The sequence below is a fragment of the Thamnophis sirtalis genome, unplaced genomic scaffold, assembly GCF_051295495.1.
Source record: "Thamnophis sirtalis isolate CommonGarterSnake01/CBP01778 unplaced genomic scaffold, rThaSir2_p1.2 scaffold_4, whole genome shotgun sequence".
Classification (NCBI taxonomy): Eukaryota; Metazoa; Chordata; class Lepidosauria; order Squamata; family Natricidae; genus Thamnophis; species Thamnophis sirtalis.
The window spans coordinates 107,598,116-107,624,513 of NW_028261384.1; the positions used below are offsets into that span (position 1 = coordinate 107,598,116).

General features: G+C 39.9%; 1 protein-coding gene and 1 pseudogene across 2 annotated transcripts in view; one reads left to right on the top strand and one right to left on the bottom strand.

Moving 5' to 3' along the window:
• LOC148046047 (epididymal sperm-binding protein 1-like) overlaps window positions 1-5,246 on the bottom strand; it is a 75,060-nt gene extending 69,814 nt beyond the window's left edge. The window contains exon 1 of the mRNA XM_087713709.1: window positions 5,154-5,246. Coding sequence (XP_087569835.1) covers window positions 5,154-5,183 — 30 coding nt within the window. The 5' untranslated portion in view covers window positions 5,184-5,246. The remainder of the gene's footprint in view (window positions 1-5,153) is intronic.
• The window catches only part of LOC148046049 (epididymal sperm-binding protein 1-like), a 40,457-nt pseudogene that overhangs the window by 4,397 nt on the left and 9,662 nt on the right, over window positions 1-26,398 (top strand). The window contains exons 2-3 of the transcript XR_015696467.1: window positions 24,336-24,485; window positions 25,486-25,650. The product of XR_015696467.1 is annotated as an epididymal sperm-binding protein 1-like (transcript). The remainder of the gene's footprint in view (window positions 1-24,335; window positions 24,486-25,485; window positions 25,651-26,398) is intronic.

Consider the following 26,398-nt stretch of genomic DNA (forward strand, 5'->3'; position numbering starts at 1 on the left):
TTCCTTCCTTCCTTCCTTCCTTCCTTCCTTCCTTCCTTCCTTCCTTCCTCCCTCCCTCCCTCCCTCCCTCCCTCCCTTCCTTCCTTCCTTCCTTCCTTCCTTCTCTTTCTCTTTCAATCTTTCTCTCTCTCTCTTTTCTCTCTCCCTTCCTTCCTTCCTTCCTTTCTCTCACATACATCTAACCCTTTACAAAAATACCCTCCCAAAAAATTAAAACTTAAATTTTAAAGCATTTTGCACCGGGGAAAGTCAGACCAAGGCATATCAGCCACAGACCACCTCCACTAACTTTGAAGTCTCTCTCCCACTGCCAAAACTCCTTGGCACTCTTTATCTGCGGTCATCCCTTCAACCTCTTACCTGTGGAGGATATGCAGTGGTCCTCCTGGAGGGGCAGCCAAGACACATTTCCCCTCACCCCCTGAATAGTGCGTAGGCTGAGGAAAGTGAGAGGGGAGAATGGAGCTGTTTTTTCCCCCATGGACCAGAAGGAGGCGAGGTGGCCTCAGGTGCCATCTGGTGACCGTCAGAGACATCGCTTCTCAGTCCGAATCAAGGTGTGGAAGGAGTTTCCGAGCCTCCTCCACTGCAGACATGCCTTCTTTTTTCTCCTGGTGAAATCTCCATTTGAAAGTTGACAATTGTGGAGGCATTTTCAGGAGAAGTATCCCTCGCTGATTCAAATCTTATTTCATCTCCTTGTAAGTTACCATCTTATACAACCAGTTGAAAAGGTTCGGCCTTTTCTAATGATTCCACAACTTTCTAGATTATGCTTCTTTTGCAGATCTTGGGCAAAACTATAGAAATGTAATCCAACATATTTGGAGGGTTCTAGATTTTTTGGGGTGGAGTCTGATTTAAAACCTTTGATGCAACAGCAAGACACATATTGTAACCGGAATAAGCTTTCGCGTTTTACAGCAATATCTGGATTTTGACTCAATTTGAGGAAACCATATTACTTGTTTACTTTCAGCATTGAATGTCTCGTGAGAAAAAGAAATTTATTTCTAGTGAGGAAGTTGGTCACCTTGAATACATTTTTGAGTAAATGCTCCTGTATAAAGGAAAAAAAACCCACAATGGCTGCCAAGTCATACATTCTATTCCTAAAGGTTATATAGACATTGGAATCTGATTATATCTGAGATATCTTTGTAGAACATATAAAAACATGGTACTCTCCAGGGCTATCAAGTGCACTTAGAGAGAAAATGGCCTCAACCACAGCATTCCTTTTGCTCTGCACTCTTTTTCAGTTGCTCATTGCAGCAGGTAAGGGAAATATTCAAAATTTCAAATATTTTCGGTTGATTCATTTCACTTGGGATAGTATATCCATAATCTTTGTTTTAAAAGATTAATTTTCAGAGATTATTATTATTTTTTTAAAAATATATTTTATTATGTTTTCATTCTATACAATCACATATTCACTGTGCTTAATCAGGGCATATAACATTGAATAATAAACACGGCCCTCACTTATATAGAAAATGCCCTCTACAATACAAACCCAGTATACCACCTTGGCCCGCCATACACCCTCTTTCAACCCCCTCCAACTTTCATTCTTCCTTCTCACACACCCCTCTACGCCTACTTCCCCTCCCCTTCTTTCTAACCCTAACCCTATCACTCCCTCTCCATTCCCTCCCTCCCTTCTCCTCCTCCTCTCTCTCACCCTCTCCACCCTCCTTCTTCTTTCACTCGACTCTTTCCTTCAGTATCTATTACCTTCCAGTATATTCGGTTTGTTCTATTTTCGCACTAACATTGAAAAGCCACAGTATACAAATACAATCATGGAATTTAACACATATTGTATTTCCCCCCTCCCCCCTCCCCCCTCCCCCTAAAACCCCACCTCCCTTCCCTCCCCCCGACTTCCCAAAGACCATACGTGGTATAACTTTTGAACAATCACAGTCTAAAATATCTCTACATTGAACTCAGCTTCTTACTGTTACCCAAATTTTAAACAATTTAAATTATTACTGATACTAAGCATAAGCTATCTGGAGTTTCTTAGTCCCATATTTACTTTTTATGTAATCAATCCATTTTTTCCAGTCTCGTTTATATCTCTCATTTGAATGTTCTTTGAGATATGCTGAGATTTTGGCCATTTCGGCTAAGTTCATAACTTTCAAAGTCCATTCTTGAATTGTAGGTAAATCTTTCTTCTTCCAATACTGCGCCACCAAGAGTCTTGCTGCCGTTATTAAATACAGAACCAAATTAGTCTCTGCTGCTGTAAAATCAATACATATACCCAGTAAAAACAACTGGGGGGTAAATTTTATCCTTCTTTTAAAGATGTTTTGCAGGATCCACCATATTTTTATCCAAAATGCCTTGACATTACGACATGTCCACCATATATGAAAATATGTAGCATCACAAGAACCACATCTCCAACATTTAGGTTGAACATTTGGATACATAGAGGCAAGCTTTTTAGGATCTAGGTGCCATCTATAAAACATCTTATAAAAATTTTCTCTCAAGTTTTGTGCTTGTGTAAATTTCACATTTCTTACTCAGATTCTTTCCCATGTTTCAAGCATTATTGGTTCCTCGATATTCTGAGCCCATTTTATCATACAATCCTTAATCAGTTCCGTTTCAGAATCCATCTGTACTAATACATTATATATCCTCTTTATATGCATTGAGCTTTGATCTCTTATTTGTTTAAACAAATTATCCTCAACTTTTACAAAGCCAATTTTTTGATCTGTTTTCCACCTAGCCTGTAGTTGACCATACTGAAACCACGTTTGAACTACCTTCTCTTCTTTAAGTACCTCTAAAGATTTTAGTTCCATCACCCCTCTTTCTGAGATAAGAAGTTGTCTATAGGTGGTTCTATCGTGTTTTTGTTCTACATTCATATTTTCAATTGCATGTCTAGGAATTGCCCACATGGGCACTTTATCATTTAATTTGTGTTGATATTTTTTCCAAACCCGCAATAAAGCATTTTTTAAGATGTGATTTTTAAATTTCTTATCCATTTTTTTGTTAAATAACAGGTAAGCATGCCAACCATATAACAAGTCATATCCCTCGATATTCAAAATTCTGTCATTAGTTAGATGAATCCAATCACTAATTGCAGATAATGCCACTGCGTCATAGTATAATTTTAAGTTAGGTAATTTCAATCCTCCTCTTTCACGTGCATCTTGCATTATTTTCATCTTTACCCTCGGCTTCTTTCCTGCCCACACAAATTTGTTGATACCCTTCTGCCATTCTAAAAGATTCGCATCTCTTTTAAGTATTGGTAACATTTGAAAAAGAAATAAAAATTTTGGTAAAATGTTCATTTTTACTGCCGCTATTCTACCCAGCAAGGACAAATGCAGTTTTTCCCACCTTTTCAACTCCAACTGTGTACTATGCCAAAGTGATTCATAATTATACTTGTATAATTTCCCATTTGAGATTAAAATATTAACTCCAAGATATTTAACTTTTTTAACTACCTCACATCTTAGCATCGCCCCCAGTTCTTCCTTCTGTTTGATAGTCATATTTATAGCTATTATTTTGGTTTTTCCTAGATTTATTTTAAATCCCGAGACTTGACCATATTGATTGATCGTATTCAATAATACCCTACTAGATTCCTGCGGTTGTTCCAATATTATAACCAGATCATCCGCAAATGCACGGACTCTATATTCTTGCTGTCTAATTTTAATTCCTTTTAGACCGCCCAGGCCCCGTATCTTATTCAACAGTATTTCCAAAGTTATAATAAACAATAATGGGGACAGAGGACAGCCCTGTCTTGTACCTTTTTCAATTTGAAAGGAGTCTGTCAGACTTCCATTGACAATGATCTGGGCTGTTTGCTGCTGATATATTGCACCAATTGACCGTAAAAAACCATCTCCTATCTGCATTTTTTGCAATGTCTTCAGCAGGAATTGCCAATTAACTCGATCAAAGGCTTTCTCCGCATCCAAAAATATGAATGCGGTTGGGATTTGATTGTTCTTTCCCAGGTATTCTAAAGCGTTGATAATTAATCTAACGTTGTCCTTCATCTGTCTGCCCTGTATAAAACCAGTTTGATCGGTATGTATCAGTTGTTGAATTACCCCCATTAGCCTATTTGCTAATATTTTAGTAAAAATTTTATAATCTACATTGAGTAATGAAATAGGTCTGTAATTTTTTGGTTGGGTAAGGTCTTGGTCTTCTTTGGGTATCAACGATATGAACGCAGTCTTCCACGAAGGAGGCACTTTCCCTCCCGATTGAATTTTATTGAATAGTTCTCTGAGGGGTTCTACCATTTCTAACTGTAGATTTTTATAATAAACAGCTGTTAAACCATCTGTGCCTGGTGCTTTCCCTAACTTTAATTGTTTAATTGCCTGCAAAATTTCCCCAGAGGTTATAGGTTGATTCAGCTTATGCCTATGTTCTTCTCTAACTAGGGGGATTTTCTCTTTATCTAGGTATTTGTCTATATCTCCGTCCTTAATTTTATCCCCTTTATACAACTCTGTAAAAAATTCCCGAAATACCTTTTGAATCTCTTCCTGTTGAAACACTTCCTTCCCTCTGTAACACAATTTGGATACATTTCGAGCTTTCCTTTTTTTTCTAATCTGATAAGCCAACCACCTACCGGGTTTATTTGCATTGCAGAAAGTATTATGTTTAGCATATAATAAACTAGTAGCTACCTGGTCAGAGATCAGCATATCAAACTGAGATTTTAATATAGCAATTGTTTCCCTAATCTTTGTATCTCCTGGATTCAATGTTAATTCTGACTCTTTCCCTTTAATTTCCTCTTCCAATTCTTTTCGTTTTTGCCCTTGTTTGTGTCTATGTATTTTGTTTATATTCATTAATACTCCTCTCATATACGCTTTGCTTGCATCCCATACATATTCCAAAGATGTACCCTTGTTCATATTGAGAACAAAATTTTCAGAGATTATTAATTTAGAAAATTTATATGCTGTTTGGATCAATTACATGGCTTGTTTCCTGATTCCAAATCAAGGGAATGAATGAATGCTTAGCAAATAGTTTTTTCAGTTCTGATCGTGTCTTCTTTTACCATTTTAGACCCTCGTCATTGTGTCTTCCCATTTATTTACCGTGGAAAATCCTATTATACTTGCACTGAAGTTGATAGCCCGAACCATCCATGGTGTGCCACAACTGCAAACTATGATAAATCTCCTCAATGGAAATATTGTGCCAAAACAGGTTTGACAAAGTTATTTATGAGATAGGAGTTTTATTGATTTTAAGAGTTATAACAATTGTCTTGAAATAGTCAACAGATTTCCAGTTTAGGATTTCTGAGAATTGAAACAAGAATTAAGGGTGTCTGTCTGCAAATATAATATTTTGTGGGAAAAAATGTTTCACCACATTGGGAATTTAAATGTGTGGACTTTTAAACCCCTCTGAGAAATTCTGGGAGTTGATGTCCACACACCTTAGAGTTACTAAGGTGAAGAAACTTGGCTTAAAAAATGAACCACATCCTTCCCTGTGGTCTCAGGAAACTCCTCTAACTATAAAAGATGGTTTAGGGGTTTTGCTATTTTGAGTAAAACAATTACACAAAAACTGAAGTGTTTTTGTATAATTTTTCTGAGTGTTTTGTATAATCAGTTCTGATCGTGTCTTCCTTTATCATTTTAGACACTCCTCCCTGCGTGTTCCCATTTATTTACGGTGGGAAATCCTATTATACTTGCACTGAAGTTGATAGCCAGAACCATCCATGGTGTGCCACAACTGCAAATTATGATAAATCTCCTCAATGGAGATATTGTGCCAAAACAGGTTTGACAAAGTTATTTATGAGATAGGAGCATTACTGATTTTAAGAGATATAACAATTGTCTTGAAATAGTGAACTGATTTCCAGTTTAGGGGTTCTGAGCGTAATCTCATATAGAATTGAAACAAGAATTAACAGTGTCTGTCTGCAAAAGAACTATATAATATTTAATGAGAAAAAAAGTCTCAGGAAACTCCTCTAACTATAAAAGATGGTTTAGGGGTTTTGGTATTTTGAGTAAAACAATTACACAAAAACTGAAGTGTTTTTGTATAATTTTTCTGAGTGTTTTGTATAATCAGTTCTGATCATGTCTTCCTTTATCATTTTAGACATTCCTCCCTGCGTGTTCCCATTTATTTACGGTGGGAAATCCTATTATACTTGCACTGAAGTTGATAGCCAGAACCATCCATGGTGTGCCACAACTGCAAACTATGATAGATCTCCTCAATGGAGATATTGTGCCAAAACAGGTTTGACAAAGTTATTTATGAGATAGGAGCATTACTGATTTTAAGAGATATAACAATTGTCTTGAAATAGTGAACTGATTTCCAGTTTAGGGGTTCTGAGCGTAATCTCATATAGAATTGAAACAAGTATTAAGTGTGTCTGTCTGCACAAGAACTATATAATATTTAATGAGAAAAAAAAGTCTCAGGAAACTCCTCTAACTATAAAAGATGGTTTAGGGGTTTTTCTATTTTAAGTAAAACAATTACACAAAAACTGAAGTGTTTTTGTATAATTTTTCTGAGTGTTTTGTGTAATCAGTTCTGATCGTGTCTTCCTTTATCATTTTAGACACTCCTCCCTGCGTGTTCCCATTTATTTACCGTGGAAAATCCTATTATAATTGCACTGAAGTTGCAAGCACGAACTACCCCTGGTGTGCCACAACTGCAAACTATGATAAATCTGGTCAATGGAAATTTTGTTCCACTACAGGTTTGACAGAGTTACATTTATGAAATATATTATTCAGTAGGTGTAGGAGAAATAACAACTCTCCTGAAATAGTTAACTGATTCCCATTATAATGTCTATGAGACTAATCTGGTATAGAATTAAGAAAGGCATTGCAGAGTGTTTGTGTGCACCTTTAGTGAGCTTCATAAACTATACATTATGATTACTGATAAAACTACTAAAAGTTTTTTTTCCATGATGCCTTCCCTTTTAATAAAATACATTCATCTAAAGATTATTAATTCTCTAATCATTTTAGACTTTTTGCAGTGTGAATCTTTTGAGTAGTAGAGCTTCCTTAATGCAGCTGGATTTTGCCAAATTCTGCAGCAGATGAATTTAAACTGTATTATTGGAATCAAAGCAATAATCTCCAAAGCAGATTACATTCAAGACCAGCCTTTCAAAGTTTGGTTTGAGCACAACTCCATGTAGTGCCCCCAAATCATTCTAAAGTATTAAATTTATTAAACATTTCATATACTTTCAGGCACATTTCTTGCCATTAAAAAATAACAAAAATAATAATTTATATCTCTGCTTCATGCACTTCCATTATGTGGTACACAATTTGTATATTGCATGTGGTAGCCCAGCTGGACATCTCTGTGATGGTTGAGTAATAATGCAAATCACTTCTTGCCTTTTGTAGTAAATGCAACCTAGGTAGCATATTTATCCCTTCTAACAGAATTGGCTATGATTTTTGTTTCTGTGAAATAAAACAGATTGCAAAAAGTCTCTAAACTGTTTTTGAGTTATCATAATTTCCTATAAGTAGAAATCTTGAACTCTCTTGAACTTTATGATGTAACTGTATTGTTTTCCCTTTTCCCTCAGATTACCAAAATCAAGGACATTTGGGATGATTTGATTCCAGAGATGACAATTTTCTAATCAAAGCTATGATATTTGCCACCTGACACCTTTGCTAACATTATTAGTCTAGGCTTTCTAGAAGCTAGTAGATTTCGTATTACTTAAGAAATTATTTTATTGCCAGATGTGACCAGTTTCTAAACTCCACTTATTTGCTGTTAACATTTTAAGCAGCTTCCAGGGAATCTTCTTCTGTGCCATCAAACTTTGGAAAAAATCCATGAATTTTCTGCCATTTTATGGTTAGATTAAAGTTTTTATCTTCAGAATATTCTAGCCTTAATGGTTTAAGATATAGGTTTAAAAATGATTTTCTATATAATGTTTAAAAAACTGGTTAAAATGTTTTTATGTGGCTTTGTTAATTGTGGGATTCAACACTGGAAAGCATAGCAGAAGGAAAGCATATTCAACTCCTGAAGTTTTTACAGCTGAAGTTTAAGCTACTGATTGATCAATCTGTCTGAATGTTCATCATTTACTGGCATTTATCCATTCTTATGCAAATACATGTGATTATGGTGGTTTTTTTTTTGCTTTGAGTTGCTGTACTGTTCCTGATCATTTCTGCATTGATGATTCTTTATAATAAATATTTCAAGCATCAAACTAGAGCACATATATTTTTGCATTGCCTGGATTGGCCTCTTTAAATGACCTTCACAAATAGGGGCCAATAAAAAAACTGCCATGGATATGTTGCCAGTGTTAAGACTGTATCTAGGAAGATAAGACAGGAAAATAACGCATGCCAAAAGAGAGACACACTCAAAATATGTATTGAAAGTTAGAATGAGAAATGTAGCAGTGGCTGGGAGGAATCAATTGCTCAAAAAGATGAATTTGCTACAGATGATTCACCCCCCCCCCCCAAATGATGCTCAAGACATAGATCATTTTCTTCAGTCTTTGGCTTTTTATTTAGATGAAAAAGTAGTGCTAGTATATGTGTCTTGCATAACTGAACCCAAGGGAAATCTATGCTCTGGCCACATAACCTCCGTAAGTATGACCTTAGAAGACCTTTTGAACTCCACTCCTCTAAAACAGCATATCTTGAGATTGTTTCATATCTGCACAATGAAACTTGAACCAGTCCTGCTAACAGATTTTAAGGTCAGCCACAAACTTAAAAAGCTGAACGTAATCAAAGCACTACTTTGAGAAGAACTACCAGAAAATAACAACAAAGACAGCTGAGAACCATTGGCTGTTTTAGGAACTATAGCCAAAATCAACCCAGGTTCAAATATTTTCATTAAGAAAAAACATTTTAAATCTTAGTTTTTATAGAAAAGAGAGAGCTGGTACATGAAACATGAACAGAACAGACTATGGAAAAGCCTTTTTTTTAAAACAACAACAACAACAACAACAACAACAACAACAAAGTTATGATTTTACTGCTGAGGTTAAAATACAATTCCAGAAAAAGAAAAGAAAGGGGGTGGGGTGGGGGAAACAAAACAGAACAGGACAAAATAGGAAAAATGTGCATAAAGACAAAGGAACAAAGATACACGTAGACTGTTCCTTCTGGTTGAATACTGATAAATCTTTCAATAGCAATAGTTTCCCCCCTTTGTAAATCAGGTCCACAATTTAGGAACTTCTACATCTCTATTTGATAAATTACTACATGTCATTAAAATATTATAAATATGAGAATCTATTAACCACCAACCAATTTGACCTACCAGAAATCTGTTGTAAAAAAGCAATTAATAGGCAACTACAACAACAAGCTGAACTTCATAGCACTTTGGAAGAAACTCAAAGCACCTACAATTTATAGATGATTATTCATCCTATTATGCACTTCCTAAAAACATCAGTTTGAGAGAGGCACTATAAATTGGTAACTTTCAGCTCTCACCTCTGTAAACTAGCAAAGAGATTAACACAACTATATTTTGGTCCTTTTTAATTACTGTATTGTATGAATGCAATAGTTGATGCCTTAAGTAAAGAAGAGTTTCATTGCCCAAACTTACTAACCAACCTAAATACTGCCTTTTGCAGGTAATGTTGTCATACTATTGCAGATATGAGGAAGTCTTAGAATAACCATAGGAACATCAGTAACCACTGATGCTCAAATTGTCCATAGATGCAGCTTTGGTTACTTTCCAGTAAGCAACTAAGTTGGAAGATCATTTATTAGAGTACTCTAGCAAAAGAGGGAATGTCTATGAAAAAGAGGGAACTTGGAAGAAAGCTGCAGAATCTCTTTTATGCTTAGCATAGCAGAAAGAAATACAAAAAAAAAGTTGATTGGATGGAAGAACTCCTATTATATCAGAAAGAGCAGTAGTTTGCTAAACATCCTGTGATACAAAGAATGATCGTTTGAATAAGCATTATATTAAAAATTGGAAAAAAGTTAGCATGGGAAAATGTGTCAGTCTCATTGAATCCATTGTAAAAAAATACAGTTGCAATCAATTTAAACAGTTAGTATATAAATTGACAAACTATTCCTCATATCATAACATTCTGAGGCAATGATGAATTTGCCAAAAATTAATTTTTGGGAAAGCCTTTCTCCATTCTAGAAGTCCTCAAGTCTGATTTCTTTGTGCATCATTTAAACAAACTTTTTAAAAAAGCTTTCAACTAGGGATTGCATTACCAAACCAAAATTTTTGGGATGTTAGTGTAATCTGCTTGTCTATAATGTGGTATATTGTTGCTCTGTGCAACTTATCAATGATAGATAAGAGAATACAGGAAACAAAGAACTCCATTCTTCAAAAAGAAGAAATAGGAAAAAAAACAGGGAAAATATTTTCCAGCTATTTTGAGGAAAAGTTAAAACAAAAAATGTACTAAACTCCAAATATTTTGGAAATTGGTAAAATGCGAAAATTCTATAGTGAGAGTCCAAAATAGATGTAAACCAAATGAAAGTACTTTCACTACTCAGGAACACACTATGTCAAGCCAGCCTCCATCAGCAACCAAGAAAGAAACCACCTAAGTCCATTTCGCAGAATTAAGAGTACTTTTACTGGTTATGAAAAGATAGCAGCTAAGCAAAGCAAGATCTGAGGCAAAAGCTCGTGAAATCATACATATCAATATGTGACCCAACTCCCTCCCCCTGGTAACTCCATCACATAGTCCAATCTGCAACTCCCTTAGGTGTCACGTGAGTTCCACCTTCAAAAAGCATCATCAGGTTGGTATGCAGGACAGTTGGCCTTGGCCAGCCCAATCACTATCTCCAGCATGCGTAGTAGATGGTGAGAACAAAACTTCCTTTTTACAATATCTCCTGTACTTAAAACTTCCCTTCCCAAATACCAGCCCCCTCTCCCCATTTCAATGGCAGCCGAAAGCAAATAGTGAAACAGAGGTTGACATCCGGTCCTCCTTCAGGAAAAGAAGTCATCCCTACAAGAAAATAAAACAATAGAAAAAAAGATAACATAAGAAATGTGCATTTCAATTAGGATCAAGGTTTATCAGGGTACTTAGTGTAGAACTTCCAGAAGAGTCTAGGAGCTCGAACATGGGATTTATCAACCCACTCAGCCTGGGTGGGGAAAAAATGTTTCCAGGAGACTAGATATTGAATTTGATTCCTATGCTTACTGGAGTCCAAGACTTCTTTAATCTCAAAATGTTGCTCTCCCTCAATTAGAAGAGGGACAGGGGGTGCAAGTAGGAGCACACGAAAAGAAGTGTGCTCTGGCTTCAACAGGTTTACATGAAACACATGATAAATCCAGTTAAGATGCTTTGGTAATTCCAATTGTACAGAAACAGGATTAATGATTTAATTAATTAGGGAAAGGACTGATGTACTTCAGCCCCAGTTTCTTTGATTTCTGGGTGGTTTGGAGAAACTTGGTGGACGAAAACACTCGATCTCCTACTTTGTACTTTCTTTGCTTCACGCTCTTTTTGTCAGCTTGTTTCTTGTGTGCCCGGTGAGCAGCCTCCAACACATTGCGGGTCATGGGCCAAATTTGGCGAAGTTGGTCACTGCACTTGGAGAGGGATAAAATTTGCAGTTTTTCTCGAGATAATTCAGGAATCGGTACAAAGTCCTGTCCAAACTCAACTCTAAAAGGGGTCAGGCCGGTACTGCTGTGCACAGAGTTGTTGTATGCCACTTCAGCATGTGGCAAAAGTTCAGCCCAGTTATCTTGCTGATAATTGATGAAACACCGGAGATACTGTTCCAAAACAGAATTAGTCTGTTCACAAGGGCAGTTAGTCTGAGGATGGTGGGCCTAGCTTAGCCCCTGGTGGAGCCAATTAACTTCAGAAACTCATTCCAGAAGAGGGAGGTAAACTGGACACCCCCTATCTGAAATTATGCATTCAGGTACTCCATGCAACCGGTATACATGTGAAATAAACAACTTAGCTAACGACTTAGCTGATGGGATTTTGGAACAGGGTACAAAATGAACTTGTTTGGAAAACAGGTTGGTGATATCCCAAATCACAGAATTTCCTAGACTCTCTGGCAATTCGACAATGAAGTCCATCAGGATGGGCCACACCTTGGAGAAGGCCTTAGGGCTTTCCCGGTAGGCACTCTGCGGCAGCACAAACTGGACAACTGGCTATGTAGGACTCAATGTCTTTTTCAATGAAGGCCACCAAAATTGCCTCTTAACCAGATGTAGAGTCTTTACAAAACCAAAATGGCCTGCCATTCGTGAATCATGGGTCTGTTGAAGAACAATAGCTTTCAGGTTAGCAGGAACATACAATTTAGCCCCTACCCAAGCCAGTCCATCCTTCATTGTACATTCATTTGAATGTTCCTTGAACCAGTCATCGGACTCAAGGCCTTCCATGAGTTTGCATATGAAGTCTGTCGTGACTACTAAATTCGAAATGCTTTGTCTTCTGGTAACCATCGGGGTAGCTAGACTTTTCCTTGGGATGACTGGATGAACTACGCTCAGCTTAGAGCTGTTGTATTGGGGAAGCCTAGACAAAGCATCAGCCATGAAGTTCTTCCCCCCTGGGATGTATTTGAGGGTGAAATTGAACCGGTTGAAATGTTGCACCCAACACATTTGTTTAGGAGATAGCTTTCATGGGGTCTTCAATGCTTCCAAACTTTTATGATCAGTCCGTACTTCAAAAGGGTGTTTAGCCCCTTCTAGGAAATGTCACCAGGTCATCAAAGTCCACCTGACCGCAAAAGCTTTGCTTTCCCATATAGCCCATAGTCTCTCCGTCTACGTCAGTTTGCGAGACGTGTAAGTGAATGGCTGCAATTTCCCATCAGCGTTCATTTGAAGTAATACTGCCCCCATCGCCACATCATTGGCATCAGCTTGAACAATAAATGGTGTTTCCACATCTGGGTGTTTCAAAACGGGTTCAGCTGCAAAGAGTCACTTTAATTTCTCAAACACGGCTTGACATTCCATAGTCCAATTCAAAGGCTTACCTGGTCTGGGCTTGGTCCCCCCTTTTGACTTTAGGAGATTTGTAATGGGCAGAGCAATGCTGGTGAACGAGAGGATAAATTGACGATAAAAATTTGCAAATCCCAAAAAACTTTGTAATTGTGTGTGGATGCGAGGAGGTGCCCACTCAGTTACAGCCTGGACTTTTGCTGGGTCCATCTCGATAACATTGTGGGAGATGTGGTAGCCCAAATAATCAATTTTTTCTTGATGAAAATTTAGACAATTAGGCATAAAGTTCTGTGGCCTGGAGTTTCCTGAGTACTGATCATACTAACGTCACATGTTCTTCACATGTTTCCATGTAAATAAGGATGTTGTCAAGGTAGACCATCACGCCCTTGTACAGGTGTTCATGTAAAACTTCATTTATTAATTGCATGAAAACAGCTGGCGCCCCCGTAGGCCAAATGGGAGCATTCTGAATTGAAAACATCCAATTGGGCAGTTGAAAGCAGTTTTCCATTCATCTCCCTCCTTGATTCTGACTCGGTAGTAGGCCTCTCTTAGGTCCAATTTCGTGAAGATCTTTCCTTTATCCAATTGGGCCAGTGTTGGGGTTTAGCAGATTGGATGCGCAATCACCCTTTCTTCCAGTTGATGTGTGGGTTCCATTTACATAACCAGGGTAAGCCCAGTATGAGAGGCCGGTCCATCCCCAGCGCCACAATGAAACTTAATGTTTCCTGGTGATCTCCCATCCACATATCTATAGGTTCAGTCACAAAATGGGCAGGAGCCCCCCCAGCTATAGACCCATCTAGCTGGCAAAAAGCAATGGGGAGTTTCAAAGTTCTCAGTTTCAAGCCCAGTTTTTTCATCACTTCTGGGCTAACTATGCAACCTATGTATCCCGAATCTAAAAGGGCCAGCATTTTTGCTTGGGCTCCAGTAGAGGGCACTTTAAGTTCTACTGGGATGGTCATGGGGCCCAATATGGAACTTACCACATGGTTGTTATCAGATTCAGTTTCATTTTCCTCCAATGAGCAGGTTCTTCTTCTCTTGGAGTGGGAGGGAATTACGTAGCAGGTTTCACCCCTTTCATGGCAGTGACTCTTCTCTTCCAAGGTTGTTTATCTGGTTTCATCTCCCCCAAAGCATTGGCCCAAAGCATGGGGCTTTGGGCCAATCTTGGAATGGCAATTTGCTACCCGGTGCCCCTCCTTTCCGCCACGGAAGCAGGTGATAGATCGGGGCTTGCTTGTAGACCAACTTTTCCCTCCTTTTGGAGTTCCTTGGGGGGGAGAGTTTGGAGGGGCAGCTTTCTCTTTCTCACTGTCTTCACAGTATTTGTCTCTGGCTAGATCAATTTCCACATCTGCTGCCAATTTTTACCAGCGTTGCAAGTTACACCCCCCCCCCCGTGTACACAGTTCTGGTATATATCTTTGTTTAAGCCATCCATAAAACTGTCCATTAAAGTCTCTTCTGATTCCTCCTGCATATAAACAAACAACTCACGAAACTCTTGTATATAATCAGCCACTGGGTTCTTCACTTGGGTAAGGGTTTTCATTCTGGAACTGGCCTTCCACTCCATGAGTGGATCGTCAAAGTGTTTCCTCAGGGTGGCCATAAACCTATTATAGTCTCTCAGTATGGGGGAGACATTGTTATGCAGGGCAACCATCCATGCCGTTGCCTTGTTCTCCCACGCCATGGTAACAACTCTTGCCTTGGCTTCTTGCATGAAATTGCAGACTTGGACCAGGAAAAATCCTAGGTCCTTTGAGTCCCCACCAAATTTCAAACCAAGCGGAGGAACTTTTGCCATCCGGCATATAATATATATAGCGTCTGAAGTAATGAGACCGGTGTTGATGTAACAGGTTTATTCAGAACGCTAACCATAACAAGAACAACAATTTGCACTCTGACAACTCTTTTATACTCCCAGCTGTCAGAACATTAACCAATAGGAACACACCAATTCTCCTGCCTGAATGCACCCAGTTTGAAGGTTCATGTACCAATGAGTTGAAGCAGCATGTCAGATTATAATTGGGATGCAACTGGTCATGAATTGTGCATAAATGTCGACCCATCAGCAATTCTGCTGGACTTTTCCCTGAGATGGGACAAGGTATTGTATGTTGAGAGATCAAATATGTGTTAACTCTTCGTTCCCATGACCCAGTAGTCATTTGGCTTAACGCCTCTTTTGTGGAGCGCACAGCTCATTCTGCCCTACCATTGCTAGCTGGATGGTAAGGTGCCACTAGGCCATGTCTGATATCTAAACTAGCTAAAAATGACTGGAATGTTGCAGAGGTGAGCTGAGGACCATTGTCTGATACTAAGGTGTCAGGAAGGCCATGTGTTGTGAATAAGCATTGTAGAACTCGAATTGTGGATTCAGATATTGTAGATTGCATGGAACCCAATGGGCAAAGGCGTCCACCACGATTAGGAAAGAGTGGCCATTGACTGGGCCTGCAAAATCTAAATGTAACCAGGACCACGGTCCCCTTGGTATATTCCATTCCTTAGGAGGAGTTGCTGGTGGAGCTGGCCTAGATGTCTGGCAAGGAAGGCAAGACTTAACCCAGGTTGTTATGTCAGCATCCAACTTTGGCCACTACACATACCCTCTAGCCAGAGCCTTCATTCTGGCTATGCCTGGGTGACTAATATGCAAGTGTTGCAAAATGTCAATGTGTAATGTTTTGGGAACTACTACTCCAAGCAATTATTAAGCTCTGACAGTTCATCTTGTAAAGAAAGGTTGGAATTTGTCAGGAAGTTGGTAATTGGGCCACCCTTGACATACCCACTCTAATACTTTGGACAGAATTGGGTCTGTTTTGGAATGTGCCGTTATATCCGTTGAAAACAAGGCAGCTGCAACTCATCAATTAGTATTGCTTGCAGGAGCAGGGTCTTGGGTTAGAATTGGAAGCGGGTAGCGACTTAATGCATCCACGTGACCTAATTGTTTTCTGGGTCTGTATTCCACGTGGTAAGAATATGCCACAAGGAATTCAACCCATAGTAACATCCGCGAGGAAAGTATATTTGGGTTTGTCATCAGCTAAAATTCCCAAGAGAGGTTTGTGATCTGTTTGAAGGAGGAATTGTAGTCTATACAAATAGTGGTGAAACCACTTAATGCCTGCTATAGCTGCCAAAGCCTCCTTGTCCAATTGACTATAATTCCGTTCTGTTTTGGACAAGGAGCCGGAAAAATAGGCGATTGGTGCCTTGCTGCCATCAGGGCACCTGTGGCTCAAAACCGCTCCTACCCCATAAAGAGAGGCATTGGTGGCTAATATCAGTGGTAAGGATTCGCTGAATTGCATTAGCACAGCTGAAGACGTCAAGAGAGATTTGCACCCATGCACCTCATGTCTGTCCCATTTCCATGCCATGGAGCTGCCCAGCAGCCTATGCAATGGTTCCGCTACGGAAGCCTTATGGGGAAGAAAAATAGCATAAAAATTGAGTAATCCTAAGAAAGCCTGCAGTTCAGCCTTGTTAGTGGGAGGCGGGGCATTTTTTATGGCTTCCAATTTAGCCTGAGAGGGATGGATGCCATTAGCATCAATATGGAACCCTAAGAACTCTACAGCTGGAACCCCAAAAAGACATTTGGATTTTTTTAACTTTAACCCCTTTTCTTTAAATCGTTGAAGAACAGCCCTTAATGTTTGGAGCAATTCTCACTTGGTATTTGTCGCTATAAGCACATCGTCAAAGTAGGGTAAAATCCCAGGAATTCTGTGTAGCATCCTTTCCATAATGCTCTGGAAGATGCCAGGCGCTACACAGACTCCAAATTGGAGCCTGCGGCAACAGAATACACCCCGATGTGTAACAATCGTTTGTGCATCCGCTGTTGCATTGTCTACTGTCAACTGCTGATAAACTTGAGCTAGGTCAAGCTTAGCAAAAATTTTGCCTTTGCCCAGAGAGTGCAGCAGATGCTGCACCACAGGAACCAAATAAGGGTGTGCTTGCAGGGCCTTATTGATGGTTGCCTTATAGTCAGCACAGATCCTAATGGATCCATCCAACTTAATGGGTATGACTATAGGGGTCTCCCATCTAGAATAATCAATGGGTTCTAATACTCCTTTCTTAATCAATTTGTCTAGCTTTGCGTCTACTTTAGCTTGCAATGCAAAAGGAACCCTTCTTGCCTTAAGACAGATTGGCGCTATGTTTGGATCTAAATTAAAAGAAATAGGAGATCCCTTAAAGGTTCCTAAGGAATCATTAAATACCTCACAATATTCTTTGGTGAGCTCCTCTAATTCCCCGGAATCCATTGTGGCATGGACTCCTGTTATTTCTAACCCCAATGCTTCGAACCAATCTAACCCTAATAAAGTGGCCAAAGGTTTGGCCACTACGACCAAAAGTAGTTTCCCTTTAAATTGGCCTTTTTCTATAAAAAAATTTCCACTTCCTTTAAGAGGAATTGGATTATTTTGATAGTCTTTTAAAATGCAATGACATGCGATGATGGATTTCACGGAACCAGTGTCGATCTCCATCTCGCACTGGGCCCCTTCTATAAGGATGGTGATGTATTTCTTCTTTCGGCTACTGGTAGCTGCTGAGGCTGTGTTGATAGCTTCATTTTCTTCTCTTGTTGGTTCCATGGCAAAACAGTTGTCGATGTTTCGGAATGTCCGGCAATTGACAGGTCAGCCGCTAGGACAATTGAAGTGTTTAGCAGCAGTATCAGATGAGGACTGGGTCGCCATGTACATGTAAGCCAAGAGCCCCATTTTACCACAATATCTGCACACAGCTGTCTTGAATCTGCATGTGGAGCGAAAATGGTTGCCTCTGCAACTGAGATAACCTGCCTGAGGAAATTCATTGGGAGTTCTTCCCATCTAGTGGCACTAATGTTTAAACGGCTCACTTCTTTGGATAGCCAGAGGTCTTCCTCCCCTTCCACCTCTTGATGATTTACCACAGAAGAGGCCCCAAGGGGTTTATGAAAGGATTGAAATCTTTTGATCTCATCTGCTGATCAATTTGACTGTTCGGCTGCTCTGGCTTCATCCATTGCTATAGTTAAGTTTAAGTCAAGTCTAGCCAGCAATCGCTGTTGTAATCGGGAATCTTTTACACCACAAATTAATTGTTCTAACAAAGAGTCATCTAGGTCGGGGAATTCAAAATGGATAGCCGTGTTTCTTAAAATGACCACATATTGGCTCACAGTCTCTGTTTCCCCTTGTATACACTGGCAGAAAGCATACCGCATAGCGTAACGGGACGGTTTAGGAGCATAATGGCCCTTTAACTTTGCTATGAGAGTATCCCATGGAACCTTAAAAACTTGGGCTGCGGCGGCTAGAACTCAGGCAGTAGCAAACATCTCAGGTCTACAAGAATTAAGGAAATACCCCCATCTTCTTTCATCAGAGATCTCTTTAAAGTCATTTGTGAGCATAAAACATTCGAAACACTCAAACGATTCCCAAGATTCTTGATCAGGCATGAAAGCAGCAAACGGAACGGGAGCCACCATAATAATATAATTTCAATTAATTTAAGAATTATATTACTGATGCTATTAATTAAGAGGAACCTTTTCCATAGGATCCCATCCTTGTCGCCAAGCATAATATGTATAGCATCTGAAGTAATGAGGAGACCTGTGTTGATGCAACAGGTTTATTCAGAACGTTAAACATAACAAGAACAACAATTTGCACTTTGACAACTCTTATACTCCCAGCTGTCAGAGCGTTAACCAATAGAAAAACACCAATTCTTCTGCCTGAATGCAGCCATAAACTAGTCCAATCAACTAATGCCATGTTTGATTGATGGAAAGGGAGCATCGAACCACCCCATCAACTTTTTGAAACCTCAAAAAGTGAAATTAAAATATAGACATACTAAAGATAATAAACTGCTAGGAGGAAGATAGATGCCTGGTGACTTTCTGACAGCTCCCACAAAGAACTGAAATCTTTAAGACACCCCCCTCCTCCTAGGTTGGTCCATGGCAATCTGAAAGCTATCTTGGATCATTCCTAAGTGTTTCCATTCAAATCCAGGGAATAGCTCTGCCAAAGAACCACCTCTAGCAGCAAAATCAGCAGGTTGTCAGCAGAAACAAGAAAAGTTCCTACCATTCAGTAGCCATCTTGGGGAGCAATCAAAAATACACCAATTTATATGTATTGATGCATTTCGCTTGAGATAGCATATCACTGATCTTTGATTTAAAAGACTTATTTAATAAGAATTTAGTAATAATAAGTACAGGGGCGTAGCCCCAACCACTGCCTTCCTGCCACCTCCAGTCCAGCACAATCTCCCCACCACCCCACTGACCTGGGGACACTCCTGGCTGCAGTTGGCATTCTCCTAGTGATCCTTCCTGGCTGCACACCCAGAGTGATCACATGGTGGCAGCCCATGGGTGCTGACTGACCCATGGCGTGCCCAGATGCCCAGAGAGGAAGGATCAGCAGGAGAAAGTCAACTGCTGCTGGCATTGGGGCACAAAGAAGCAGTCGCCCAGCAGCTGCTGCATACCAATGAAGACACCCAAGATGGCCTCATGCCTTCCTGCCACCTCAAGCCCTTGCAATCTCCCCGCCAATCCACTGACCTAAGAACACTCTGCTGGATGGCCTCTCCTTCACATCCTGTTGCCAGCTGCAGGTGTCTCCAGGCAGGTGCGGCACTCCCAGAGCGGTCACATGGCAGTGGTGAATGGGCTTTACCATTGGTTTACCGAGGACCTCCGGGAGATGAAGCACCAAAAGAGATGCCTAGAGCACCCTGGAGGTCCAGTAAATCCAAATTAGACCGAGCATTATTAAAAGCTTGCATCAGAACATATCTATCGGCAATACGGACAACCAAGAACAACTATATTGCCGCTCTGGTAGCGTCCGCTGAGTCTCGCCCTGCTGCCCTGTTTAGGGTGACCCACTCCCTCTTAAACACGAGGGTGGCAGATAACCCTTTACAGGGTAGAGCAGAGGAATATGTCCAGTTCCTCGTGGACAAAGTTGCTTGGCTTCGGATGGACCTGGACTCCAATTGCGCAGAGCCAGCCGGGGTACCGGGGGAAGGTCTTGAACGTCATCTCTGGACTGACTTTCAACCTGTTGCCCCTGATGAAGTGGACAAGGCCAAGGGAGCAGTGAGTGCTGCCACATGTATACTGGGCCCCGTGCCCCTCCTGGCTGGTCACGAACAGCAGGGAGGTGACATGGAGCTGGATCCAGGTGATGGTGAATGCCTCTCTTCGGGAGGGCTTCTTCCTACCAGCATTGAAGATTGCGGTGGTGAGATCCCTCCTGAAGAAGCCATCGCTGGATCCAGCCATTTTGAACAACTATCATCCAGTCTCCAATCCCCCTTCATTGGGAAGGTTGTCAAGAAAGTGGTGGCCTCTCAAGTCCGATGGTCCTTGGATGAAGCCGATTATCTAGACTCCTTTCAGTCTGGATTCAGGCCTGGCTACAGCACGGAAACCGCTTTGGTCGCACTCACCGATGATCTCTGGAGAGCCAGGGATGGAGGTCGCCCCTCCATCCTAGTGCTCCTTGACCTTTCAGCAGCCTTCGATACCATCAACCATGGTATCCTTCTGCGACGGTTGCGAGAGGTGGGGGTGGGAGGCACCATTTTGCGGTGGTTCTCCTCCTACCTCTCGGCAGGTCGCAGTCGGTGTTGGTCAGGGGACAGAGGTCGACCCCTAGGTCCCTGAAATATGGGGTTCCTCAGGGTTCGGTCCTGTCCCCCCTCATGTTTAACGTCTACATGAAGCCACTGGGTAAGATCATTCGACGGCACAAGATAAAATACCATAAATTCTCGGACGATACTCAGTTGTATCTGTCTGCCCTGTGCCAACTCAGTGAAGTGGTCGACGTGATGTGCCAGTGCCTGGAGGCTGTCAGGGTCTGGATGGGGGTTAACAAGCTTGTGCTCAATCCAGACAAGACCGAGTGGCTGTTGTGTTTCCTTCCCAAAAATTTGGTTAGTATTCCATCACTCAGGCTGGGGGGTGAAATTCTACGCCCCTCAGACAGGGCTCGCAACTTGGGAGTCCTCCTGGACCCATAGCTGACTTTAGAACACCATTTGTCGGCTGTGACCAGGGGGGCATTTGTCCAGGTTCGCCTGGTGCACCAGTTGCGTCCCTACCTGAACCGGGAGGCACTTGCACTTGCAACAGTCACTCACCCTCGTGACCTCAAGACTGGACTACTGCAATGCATTCTACATGGGGCAGTCCTTGAAGAGCATTTGGAGACTTCAACTTGTCCAGAATGCAGCCGCGCGAGCGATTGTGGGTGTACCTCGATACACCCACGTTACACCTATCCTCCGCGAGCTGCACTGGCTTCCAATCGGTCTCCGGATACACTTCAAGGTGCTAGTTATTACTTATAAAGCCCTTCATGGTATTGGACCTGGGTACTTGAGAGACCGCCTGCTGCCAATTACCTCCCAAAGACCCATTAGATCGCACAGGGTCAGCCTCCTCCGGGTTCCATCCACTAGCCAATGCCATCTGGCTACGACCCAGGGGAGGGCCTTTTCTATCGCAGCTCCGGCTCTTTGGAACAAACTCCCCGTGGAGATTCAGACCCTCACCTCTCTCCTGGCTTTCCAAAAAGCCATTAAGACCTGGCTGTGCCGGCAGGCCTGGGGTTGATGAGCTCCCTTCCCCTCTTGACAGGTGTGGTTGTTGGTTATTTTAAATGTCTATTTTGCATTTGCATGTTCCCCTTCCCGTTGGAGTTGTTCGCTGCCCTGAGTCCCTTTTAGGGAATAGGGCGGCATATAAATAAAATAAAACTTCAAACTTCAAACTTTAAACTTTTTAGCTGAGGATATATTTTTCTTTTCATCTTTATCATCTTCATCATCTACATTTTTTCATATCAGTGGATTACAAACTTTTGCCAACCATGTCATTATTTGCATACACCTGTGCATTACAAACTCTATCTATAGGCAACCTCATTAGCATTTAACTTATAGTCCATCATTAGCTGCACGAGGACCAAAAGACTAATATTTTTGGTATATATTTTAAAATTTTCTTCTACTTTTTTTGAAATTTGAAAATGTCTAGAAATTTTTAATTTTTATAGGAATTTCTTAAATTTTTATTTTTTTAAACAAGCCTTTTAATTTATTATTATTATTATAAAATTCATTTTTTTGGAAAAAATTAAATGTTTAAATGACCTTTTAGAATTTAAAAAATTTTGATTTAGGATTTATAAACTTTTAGAAAAATCATTTATATTTCTGAACATTTTGAAAACTTTTTGAAATTTTTATTTTTTTAATGAAGTAGTTGTGAAAAGAAACATTCATGGAAAAAGAATCTGATGCATTAGTCATTTGCCAAATTATACGTCCTCTATGTACTCAAGCCCCTAGAGGACCAAAATTACACATGTATCAAATGTAAGACTGTATCCAAACTGAACATAAGAAGGTGCAAACAACTACTAGAAAACTTGCATATATGTGAACCTTTAGGCATAGACCTATGTCACTCAAAGAAGGAAACAACAACCAAGAGTAATATCTCTGCTGTCTAGTGTGACTCAATCCTGTGCTGCCTCACTAGAGTTGAGCAATTGACTTCATATCCTGCTCCTGGAAGAAAGCATGCAGACACCTGGAGAAGGAACATTATCAAGTGTTTCTATAGGAGTAAGAAAATTAATCCAGACTTTCTCAAGGAAAAAAAGGGCGTGTTGATAATAGCACATTTATTTTTAGAAGAGATTGGACAGCCATTTGTCTGAAATGGCATAGGCTCTCCTGCTTGACCAGAGGATTAGACTAGAAGACCTCCAAAGTCCCTGCCAGCTCTATTCTGATTGATTGATTATAGGAGATTTAATCATTTCTGAACTATACTGCAACTTTCTATTTTATACTTATCTTACAGATGTTAGGCTAAACTATGGACATATACTCCAACATATCTGGAGAGGTACCAGTTTAGGGGTTTCTGCACAGCATACCACCATGATACCAATAAAGAGAATATTTGTAGCTCAGGGTTGAAATGAGGGGTACTCTCTGAGTTTGGTTGTTGGGTTGTTGTTGTTGTTTTTTTGCAGATATTTATTTCAAAGTAGGTAACATCATCAGTCCTAGGCATCATCAGGATTAGCACTGACAATATTATCTAATTTGGGTAATAGAATGTCTGCAAGAAAACAACCAAGCTCAGAGAGCACCAAGGGCTCCTCATACCACCTTGAATACATTTGGGAGGAACTGAGATTGGAAGAAATAAATAGTTCCTAAACATTTATTCTGTTGTTGATGTTCATGCAAGTATCAGAAATTAATGACCACTGAGACAGATGCCTTATGGAGTATATAAAATATGGTACACTTGATAGGATAAATTAGAAAAAAAATCAACATCTAGATAAAAACATACTATTAACCAAGTTTTCTGAAATAACTGTTTTACAAAGGCTTGAACTTTTTTTTTGTAACTCCCAAATGTACTTTAAGACAAGGTGTGCACAGGAGGAAGTAAAAACCACTTGGTTTTCAGGTATTGCAAAAATTACTGAATTATTTCCAAATTAAACATATAGAGCACAGGGCTCATGAAAGGCAATTACATTGTCAAAACTGGTGGCCAACCTATGGAAATATATACACATATTTGTAACTGTTGCAGGAGTTTTTAGCCATATAAGGCAAAGGAAATGACACATGACAGATTCAGGATTGTGAGTTTTGTGGTTTGGGAGTATAAAAGAGTTGACTGTATTCAATAATATTACACAGGCTTTGAGGGCAATCTCCCTGTGTCTTTCCATTCAGAATAAAGAAATATTACTTCAACCTTAGTGTGTTCAGTTTGGTTTCAACAAAGAGTCTTGAAGGATCCACTGTGTGCTGGATCTGTGGACTGGACATCCCTCTCCAGGGGTGTCAAGTGCATTTAGAAAGAAAATGACCATAATCATAGCTTTAAAAAAAATTATTCAGTACACTTCTTCAATCACTTTTTGCATCAGGTAAGGAAAATACACCAGTGTGTTGATTCATTTTCCCCAGATAGCTTATCACTGCTCTTTGCTTTTGGAGACTGATTTTCAGAGAGTATTTATTTAGATAATATATATAATGTTTGGATTTCTTGCATGACTTGTTTCCTACTTCTAAATCAAAGGCATGAATGAACACTTAGCAGAGAGTTTTTTGAATTCTGGTATTGTTTTTAGTTTTAGTGCCTCCTCCCTGTGTCTTCCCATTTTTTTACCGTGGAAAAGTCTACAATTCTTGCACTGAAGATGCAAGCAAGAACCACCCATGGTGTGCCACAACTGCAAACTATGATCACTCCAAGCAATGGAAGTATTGTGTATCTAAAGGTTTGACATATTTACATTTCTGGGTTACATTACTCTGTAGGGATAACAACAATTATCCTGAAACAGTCAACTGATTCCTTTTATAACTGTTTCTGGGCCTACTCTGGTATAGAAATAAAACAGGCATTGTAGACTGTTTGTCTTCACTTTAGTAAGCTTAACCTAGCTCTACCACAACACTGTAACTGCCTGTCAATGTGCAGCTTAATTATACAAAACTAAAAAGATGTAGTTTGGATGACACGTCAGTTAATCCCGCTCCCAGAAGTGAATTCTGTGTCTCAAAGTATATATTTGGTGCGAAAGAATTAATGTATTTTATAATCGTGCTTATGATTTGGCTTCATCATAATAACTTTCCTTGGCTTATCATGATATGTGTACTCACTCCTTGGGAATCTCTTATTTAAAAAGTGCCATTCTTTTATAAATCCCATTTTTGTTGGTCTCTTTTATCCTCTTTTGAAACTAAGGACATTGGTTTGATGGGTGGGGAGAGAAATTTCTCCCATAACCCTAAATCCACATTAGGAAAACACTATTCCAAAGCAATGTTCAATTTTCAGACTAAAGTCCTCCTTCCAACAATTTTGGAAACTGGATAGCTGTTTTTATACATACACTTCCTTTTGTGCTTGAAACATAACAGCAATAGCATTTAGACTTATATACTGCTCCACAGAGCTTTACAGCCAGTCTAAGAAGTTTATATTGCCCCCAATAATCTGAGTCCTCATTTTACTGACCTCAGAATGATGGAAGACTGAGTTAACCTTGAGCTGGTGAGAATGGAACTGCAGAACTACTAGTAGTCGGCAGTCAGCAGAAGTAGCCTGAAATACTTCATTGTAGCCACTGTGTCACCATGGCACATGATGTGTGACTCTTCAAATACACACATGATAAAGGGATCAATAATATAAAAATAAAATCTGAAATAATATGGTATGGAACATTGCTAAAATAATATATATCTTTTACTGCTTTCTCTTATGCTTAGAATATGGTGGTAATTCTGATGGAAAACAATGTGCATTCCCCTTTACGTACAAGAAACGAACATATTATACTTGCACAAATGAAGATGCAGAAATAGGGAGATTCTGGTGTGCAACAACTGGGAGTTATGATAAGGACAAACAATGGAGCTACTGTGCTGATACCAGTAAGATAACTGTGTGATGTTAGCTTATTTGATGTAATAGGAAAAGCTAGGTTACTTGTACAAAAAAGAAAGTAGAGCGACTTTTAAATTGATTAAAAAATGGATAAATAAAGTTAAGAGTGGTGCAGAAATGAATACATTTTGGAGGAAGGGAGAAATGATACTGCGTAGTGTAGAGGCAGGGAATTTAACCAAGGTCCCTAGATCTAGTCCCTTACAACTTGAGAAATAGATTAATAAAGTCATGTAAACTGATAATGTTCAATGTAAAAAACAAATAATGGTTTAATTAGGGGTGGCCAATTAATTTTCTCAAAAGGCAACATGAGGTCCTGGGGCTGTTGTGGAAGGCCAAACCAATAACTCCCAACTGCATCCCACTCATTCGCCTTTAAGGTGATTTGAGGATATGGCTGTGGGTGACTGAGCCCAGGCCACCTCATATGATGACCATGGCTGCCTCTTCAGGCTTCTTCAGGCGAGGAGTGAGCACTGTGCAGAAAAAATGCATTTTCTCCTTGCCTTCCTTTGGGCATAACTGGTGATTGTGCAGAGCCTACCCTGGGTTTCTTTTCCCACCTCCTGTAGGGAACTTACAGATACTCCTCAACCTACAACAGTTCATTTAGTGACCATCCAAAGTTACAATGGCACTGAAAAAAGTGACATGAACATTTTCCCCAGTAACAAGCTGTGTAGCATCCCTACGATGTGATCAAAATTCCGATGCTTGGCAACTGATTCATAC